This window comes from Eleutherodactylus coqui, chromosome 5 (genome assembly GCF_035609145.1).
Source record: "Eleutherodactylus coqui strain aEleCoq1 chromosome 5, aEleCoq1.hap1, whole genome shotgun sequence".
Classification (NCBI taxonomy): domain Eukaryota; kingdom Metazoa; phylum Chordata; class Amphibia; order Anura; family Eleutherodactylidae; genus Eleutherodactylus; species Eleutherodactylus coqui.
In genome coordinates, this window is record NC_089841.1 from 80558908 (window position 1) to 80566788 (window position 7881).

Sequence of the window (7881 nt, forward strand, 5' to 3'; positions counted from 1 at the left end):
TTACCCATGCCAACCCACCAGGGTGAGGCTGGCATCTGTTCAAACTTGATCTCCAATTCCTACAGTGTCATTTAACCCTCTGTTTCCAGGCACGAAATTGGGATTGCTTTGCCAACCTTTTCATCTCCATCTCTTCCAGCTATAACAGCCAGACCCTCCAAGGGCTCTACTGAACCAATCTGGATCAGCCACTATATTACAGCTATGTGGAACTGGCAGAATTCTGTATATGGGTCATACTCTGGGTAACAAAATAGGTCAAAATTGTATATAGATTTTATTCCGAGAGCCAAGCCTTTTTGGCCATTTAATCAAATCCTTACAGATACTATGGCAGGTGAGCCTCTCAAGATCACCGTAGGTGTTGTCCTTGCTGGGTCAGTTCATAGACATCTCATTACAGCATTCCTTGTAGGGCACTTGGGACAGTTTTCCAGGGGTACTGGGCAGGACACATGCCCGACTGCAAGAGGCGATACCAGCCAGCATGTTAATGGCCTATATGGACACCCAACCTTCCATTTTATGCCATGAACTAGGCAGCCTACAGCATCTTAGGTAAAGATGCCCTACAAAAGGTGCTAGAAAATAGTGACATTACAGAGTAGAAGGACTCCGATCACATTAAACACATGTAATAAGCGTATTTAACCCATTTATGGCTACTTTTGTTAGATTACTACTCCCTTACACACCCCAGACCTTTATGTAAAACTGTTGGAGCTACAGTCTCCATATTAAACGTGAATATGGTAATCCTGCTATTGAGATCTTGGCTTTGGACACCGGTCTCCAGTGTTATAGTTTACAGACGCCCATAATTACAGGTTCTATTACATTCCATCAACCTGATTGTTACAGAAACAAATCATTGATCTTGGGAATTAATGCATGTAGTTATTCTGGTTTATGGCCTGCTTAGAAGTTTTAATCACCTACAGTACTACATTTATGTGTATTAAAGACCACATGTGTCAATAGTGAATGCTGGAAGCCAGAAACCTCTATTGCGAGCACTTTCTGCTTTTTAATCATCCATTCTGCAAAGTGCATGAATAAGGGCAAGAACACATTGGTCAGTTTCATGTATTTATTGCCAACAATGTATACTTAAATGTCCAAAAAAGTCATAAATACTTCACTTTTGGGCTGTAATAAATTATAGTAACTAGGAATGCACTTGTCCAGCCACAAATGTGGGTATTGAAACAAAAATATATATTATATATGGCCATAGTTCACAGTTTAGCAGCAGTAAGCTGCATCTATCACAGCGATTCCACAACATCACATTCTTGATCTTTTAATGCCAACACAATCAGTTTCGGAATCGTGAAAAAGTTCACAGTTCAAGTCCAATCCACAACCACCAAGATGCTCTTCCATAGAGCAAAACAGTCACCCAACTTCGATGGACTCCTGAGAAAAGTTCATCCAATAGAATTCCTCTCCAAGCTTCAAAAACTGGTCCAACAAAAGCAGAATGAATTGATCTACAGTCTGGTTCCAGCCCAGCGTGCTACGTAGGAAGTTTGTTTTCGTACCACCTCCTCTTTCCAACGTGCTAGGTTCCAATGCTTGACACTTGTGTTCTCACAGTGAAGGACTTCTAATCCTCTACATTCCCTGCAATCATCAGTCATTCACATTAATTGCACCTCTGCAATAACATGTTCAATGCATATTCCATCCTGTTCCTCAGGTCATTTGAACCACCGGACATGAGTAGCGTACTCAAGCGGAACGTTGTAGACATCCTATCTTCGTTGATGTAGGTCAGCAGATACTCATCACTTTGGTTGGCAATGATGATCTTTGTGTGGTCATGGTAGAAATTAACCTGTTTTCAAAAGAAGAGGCATTTAGTTTTGGTTTTCAGTTGGAAAAGGGGTTGGGGAGGGGGAGAGAGAAAGACTGCAAAACTAAAGTTACCATAGTTGGACCAACATGCGTTGAATCATTTACCTGAAATGTGCCATCATTAAAAAGCATCATGAGGGCTTTGTCAGACTTTAGCCACTGAAGCAGATATAACCGAGGTCTGCACACATCTGTAACACTGGGCAGATCACCCCCCTATGGAAGGAACAGAAAACATAGAAATTAGTCAATGAGACAATATACTGCATAGAAGACTTATCTAGATCTTGTGAGGTGCTATCCCCACAGTTATATGAATTGGGCAGCCCTGGGTTTCAGATTATGGTGACAAGCTTAAAGGGCATTTTACTGAATTGCTCCCCATGCACAAAGTATAGAGTCCAATAGGTGACTACTTACATCCATGAGATTCTCCTCCATGTAATGGGAAAAGTATTTCAGGACAGTAACTTGACTTATAAATTGCTCTGGGGCTTCGGTAGCAGCAAAGATGGAACATTGGCCAAGTTCAGCATAGTAGTGCACAGTCCTACAAAGACACAAGTGTCGTAAGTATTAGATATCCAGGCCGGAGGAAAGTAGACAAGATACAGTAATTGCAATCAGACAAGTCACACGCAACACTTACTTTTTGTCAGGCAGCAGACTCATGTGTGCCCCGTTATTAAACAGCACGCCAACCGTGTGATCCGACAGCTGGTAACCAAAGCCGTATTTATTGGAGTAGTCGACCCATTTTGTCACCCAATGAAATGAGGTGGTCATGTGTTCTTTTGGAATAGAATCGGAATCCGGCATGTTTTCCAGGCAGCCTCTAAGGACTCTGGCGACTGTATCTGCCACACTGCCCATCGTGCTGTCTTCAAGACCTGAAAGAAGTGGATAGGTTATTACCAGCTACTAGCACTGTGTGCCTAGGGAACTCTTGGCACGTATTCAGCAAGCTAAACTACCAGCCTGTTCAGCAGGAACTCTGCGCAATTATCATTTTGTGCTGTTTATTCCAGACAGCAGACACTTTTATAATTGTGCCCTCCGTTCTGACTTGTGGCAGTGCCAAGGCAGCCAAGTCTCTAATTGCATGGCATAAGTCAGCCAGTAAGTAGTCACTAGTGCAGCTTCGATTGATCAGGTTATACTTACATTCACTACTGCTACTACAGCTGCCCAGAGTGCCACGGACAATCATTCGGATCGTGTCTCCCATCTGCTGCTTGTCAGGGATATTTGACTTTGAGACAGTTTTGCTCTCCTGAAATCAAGAATAAAGAACATAAGATTCCAGTAGGTGTCAAATATTGGTTTTTCGTTCCCCTCCCAACAGCATGCAGCAATTCAACTAACCTCATCAGCTCTGGGATGCTGTTGCGATATGGAGGTTTTCTTCAAGTCTTGTCTCAGCTTATATATTTCCTCATCTTCCTTTGCTAGTTTATCTGTAATGTAACACAAATCTGGTTAGACAGTTTATAAAAGACACGATATGCAGCTGCTAGTGAAGTCAAAACCTAGAATTTCCATATGAAGAAAGGAAAACTTACTATGATTATCTAGGTACTTTGCCTTTTCCTTCTTGCCACCAAACAGTGCTGCAGCAGCTTTCTTAAAGAAGCTCTTGGCCGGACTTGACAGGTGGAAGTCTGGAGCGGTATGACAGCAACTAGAAGGAAGCCTTTCCGGTGTGAAGCCCTGGAGAACAAAAGTAGACGTTAGTGTCGTTATAGAGGGATGAGCACCCAGTACAAAAATGTACATTCCTGGAGATGAATCACTACCAACCTGGGTGATAAAGTCATGCTGCATGATCTCATCAAGGCTGGGCCTGTCCTCGGGGTTCCTGGACAACATGCTTGCTATGAGATGCTTTGCGGATGACATTAGTGAAGATGGCAAAGTATATCTCGCCTCTCGGATGCATCTGTAGGTTTCTTTAAGATTTGTGGTTTCAAATGGTGGCCTTCCAAGCAGCATGGTGTACCTTTAAATAAAAAAAAAAGATATGAAGTTCAGGAAGAGCTTAGCACCTATACACGTGACTGATACTACATGCTTGACTAATACTGGCCAAATATGTAGGTCACTAAACTAGCTTCATGAGATACAATTTTGCAATGTATCATATGGCCTAAATTCCCAAGAACTGATCGGACACTTGACATAGGGAAGCTGCCTTCCAACAGGTGGCGCTGCAGAGCCATTCTATCCCCTTTCATTTGCATAACTGATTTCCCAGTAGAGCATTGCATGGCCTATAAGTTTCTATTCCTACTTGGCACTCTCCACAAGGAGTAACATTATCGGGTTGAGTAATACACCATTAATTCATCTTAAAGCAATAGCAGAGATACTTACATTACACAACCCAAAGCCCAGACGTCCGATTCACAACCGTGCCCTTGTTTGTTAAGCACTTCTGGTGAGAGGTAATTTGGTGTGCCACATATTGTTCTGCACAGAGCAATGAAAAGAAAAGTAAAATAAGTCAACTAATCCCATACAGAGGTGCATCTGAAATCACATTGCAGGATATATCATCCAGTAGCCTTACCTTCTTCTCTGTTCCATAGGTTCTAGTCTAGCTGCCAGGCCAAAGTCGCCCACTTTCAGTTCCATGCTTTCATTAATAAAAAAATTGCCTAAAAACATAAAAAACACAAAGTTACTAAAGTTAATCCAAAACTACAAGCCAAACAAGGGTAAACATCTTAAAGCAGTTACATGAATACTGCACAGATGACAAACTCGTGATCAGGTAATCTAATGCACAAGTTTAGCTCAGCTACATCTGCTACAGTCAATTATGCTAGAGTGGGCAAAGACAAATTTCACATACCCAATTTTAAGTCCCTGTGAAGGATTTCTTGCTCATGCAGATATTTCAAGCCAGACACGATCTGTTTGAGGTAGTATCTCACTTCAGGGTCCGTCAGCACTTTCCTTGTCTTCAATATATGTGCCATAGACTGGAGAAACAATAGGAGATGTCGTTAGTTTGTGCCAGGGAGCGATCGGGCAGAGACACACACTGCAGCCGTCCGAGGGCGGTGACAGGATGCAGAGACGCTCACCCTTCTGCTGCAGTACTCCAGCAAGATGTAGATGTTCTCCTTATCCTCAAAGTAGTGATAGAACTGCACGACGTGTCTGTGGTTGAGGGTCCGATGCAACTCGATCTCCTTGTCGATCTGCAAGAATAGGGGCAGTTAGACAGTGTCACAGAAAGGGGGCGACGCGGTGCAATATACATCTGCTGCCTGCACAAGCACATCACCTACCTTCTCTCTTTGATGAGGCTTTGACACCCTGCTGTGGGGGATAATTTTGGCAGCATAGATTTTGTTGGTTGTCAGATCTGTCATTTCATAGCACTTTGCAAATCCTCCCTACAAAGAAAGGCAAAATTGGAAAAATAAATAAAAATGAGCCAATCCTGAACAAAACCAGCTTGGCAATACATTGCTGCAACCACAGTTGTAATACATAGAAGAGGCAATCCGAAGCAAGACTAAAGGTTATTGTATCAAACATCGCTATTATAATTATATATATATATATATATATATATATATATATATATATATATATATATATATATATATATATATATATAGCGCTACAAGATGCACCAGCAAAACAAAGGATTCCTGAACTCGCAGATAACCGAGTCGCCCATTCCAACAGCGCAAACCATCCCACAACAAAGGATCCATCTCTACCAGCCGGGATTACATAGCCTGCTGTAGATTATAAAATCTGACAGATTGTGGCAAGATCAGAAATTTCCCCCATAAATCACATGCAGATTTGCATAGCTTTAAATACACTATTTTTAGAAAACCAAAAAAAGCAAGTTTAATTAGCATATGAACCAATTGTGCTTAAAAACGAGCATAAATCTAACCATTAATTACAAAGTACCCAGGTGCATTAATGATCATAGACTGCATGCCAGGATTGCCCATCAGCAGACAATAGGAGCCCATTAGATGTCCAGCCAGCCTATTAGATCCATCAGGAGAACAGCCTGCGCTGCTGTATATCTGCTCTGCAAATGCCAACACGTCCACAAGATTCCAATGCATGATGCCCAGCTGGCAGCAGCTTTTTACCTTGCCAAGCACTTTGCCCCTGCAGTAACGCTTGCCAGTGCCGGGGTCAGTGATAATCCTGGAGACTTCTGCAGTAGAGCCCGTACAGGTGTGAGGCTGGACTGGCTGCTCCCCATCAGCTGGCAGCTTCCACCTCCTGCTGCCATCGCACACCCTGCCCAGCGCCTGCTCACACATCTTGCTCCCGTTGTTCTGCTGGTAAGTGATAGTCCTCAGTATTTCCATCACTCCTCTCCACCACCTCCTGCCGAGAGAACCAACCCCGTCTGCCGGCTGCCTGCCCGAGGACCGCCTTTTATAAGCTGCTGGTCACGCCTCCTCATACACGTCATCCGAGCCCGCCCCTTCCATGGTCGTTTGCCTGGACAGATCCCTCTGCATTGCTGGTGTCACCCTGCTCCCCCCGATAATGACAGTGGTATCCCCCAAAAAAACAAATATGAATGAAATCAATGTAAGGGAGAACGCACCATTCTCTTTTATAGGGAGGGTCAGCGTGTGACAATGGTGCTGACAGATTTACCAGCGGGAAAGGGTGGTTAACTCTACATTTACCAGGACTATGGGATGCCTGCAGTGACAATGAGGGGTCATGTAAAGGCTTATGAATAAAATACATATATACAGCTGTTCTTTTACACAGAGCATTATTGAAGGGGCAAAAGAGTTGTTTCCTTTCAAATTACTTCTATGTTGGGTAATAACAGATTTGGCGCAAAATACCAGACGAAAAGGCGCCAGAGGCAGCGCTTTTTATTCCGTCCATTTCATTTCCCGGGTCGGGAAGCGGACGGAGACCACCCTATCGCGCACACGTATTCGTTTATAGGTTTTTGTAATTTTGTTCATCAGACCTCGTTCAGCCCATTGTTGGCCAGTCGGGCACCTGGGAATGGTTTGCGAATGACAGAGCAATCGCCTTTTACACGAAGCAGCCGCCCAAATGACGATTTTTATGCCTGCATGTGATTATTTGAACGATAAGCATTCTGTGTAAAACGGCTTACATGTAATCTGCGCATGTTGCATCTACTAAGGGCGGCTTCACACCGCGTATTCGGGCGCAATACGCAGAGAATATAACCCATTTATTTCAATGTAATCATTCACATTTTTCGTATTTTGCGCACAGATTTCGGTTGCGTAAAGAAAAAGTAGAACATACTCTATTTATGTGCGTATTAGCACACTAAAAGTCCCCATAGAAGTCAATGGGGGGGTGCGCAATTGCGAGCGCAATACTCTAGATGGGTGAAAAATCGCATAATTCCGCTGGAAAATGAGCACGTCTGGAAATCATTAAGATTAATTAGCCATTTCAATCACTGAGTCTTTCTGAACATGCCTTGCGGGCGCAAAAAGTACAGTAAAATACGCTGATGTGCATTCAGAAAAGCATCGTTCATGCTGCAAATACGTAGCACTCAGGCGCGTTCAAAACCGCATACGCCTGTGTGAAGCCGGCCTTATAGTAATGATTGAAATTTCTAACTTTTTTTTTTGCACTTTTTGATCGGTCTATGTTTGTAGGGTACACAAACCCTCAGCTAGGGAGACGAAGGGAAGATGGCGGTCACACGCTTTCCAAATTGGCGCTCTTGATGGAAATGTCAAAAGGCGCCAAATTTTATCACCTTTGCTAATGTTCTCATTTTTTTTTATACGGGATGATTTTAGGGTTAGGACACATTCACGCTGGCGTCCAAGGTGCCAGTCTGTCTCACGGCGCAGCTCCGTCCTCAGAGACGAACAACAAATATCCCGGAATCACCAGATCCAGCACATGCCTGACCTGAATGGACCCCATTGGCCTTTAATAAGGGTTGTCCAGTTCCTGGCATTCCAACTGGCACATTCCCAGACATCCGGGATTTTACGCAGGTGTGAACCC

The 7881-nt window shown here is 43.4% G+C and overlaps 1 protein-coding gene across 1 annotated transcript; it reads right to left on the minus strand.

Moving 5' to 3' along the window:
• Window positions 1-1076: 1076 nt before the first annotated feature.
• Window positions 1077-6252, minus strand: PLK2 (polo like kinase 2). The gene is made up of 14 exons (XM_066602766.1): window positions 5991-6252; window positions 5157-5264; window positions 4950-5066; window positions 4715-4844; window positions 4430-4517; window positions 4234-4329; window positions 3661-3859; window positions 3423-3570; window positions 3226-3317; window positions 3025-3133; window positions 2510-2750; window positions 2281-2410; window positions 1966-2076; window positions 1077-1840 (listed from the first exon to the last, which is right to left on the minus strand). The coding sequence occupies exons 1-14, from the start codon at window positions 6213-6215 to the stop codon at window positions 1649-1651; spliced, it is 1986 nt and encodes a 661-aa protein (XP_066458863.1). The 5' UTR covers window positions 6216-6252; the 3' UTR covers window positions 1077-1648.
• Between the last annotated feature and the right edge of the window lie 1629 nt (window positions 6253-7881).

Excerpts from the sequence above, each read along its gene's own strand:
- PLK2 (XM_066602766.1), bottom strand. The coding sequence starts at position 6,215 with ATGGAAATACTGAGGACTATCACTTACCAGCAGAACAACGGGAGCAAG. Across the intron at positions 5,265-5,990 it reads GGGGCAAAGTGCTTGGCAAG|GGAGGATTTGCAAAGTGCTA; the intron begins GTAAAAAGCTGC and ends CTTTCTTTGTAG. Across the intron at positions 5,067-5,156 it reads AGCCTCATCAAAGAGAGAAG|ATCGACAAGGAGATCGAGTT; the intron begins GTAGGTGATGTG and ends CTATTCTTGCAG.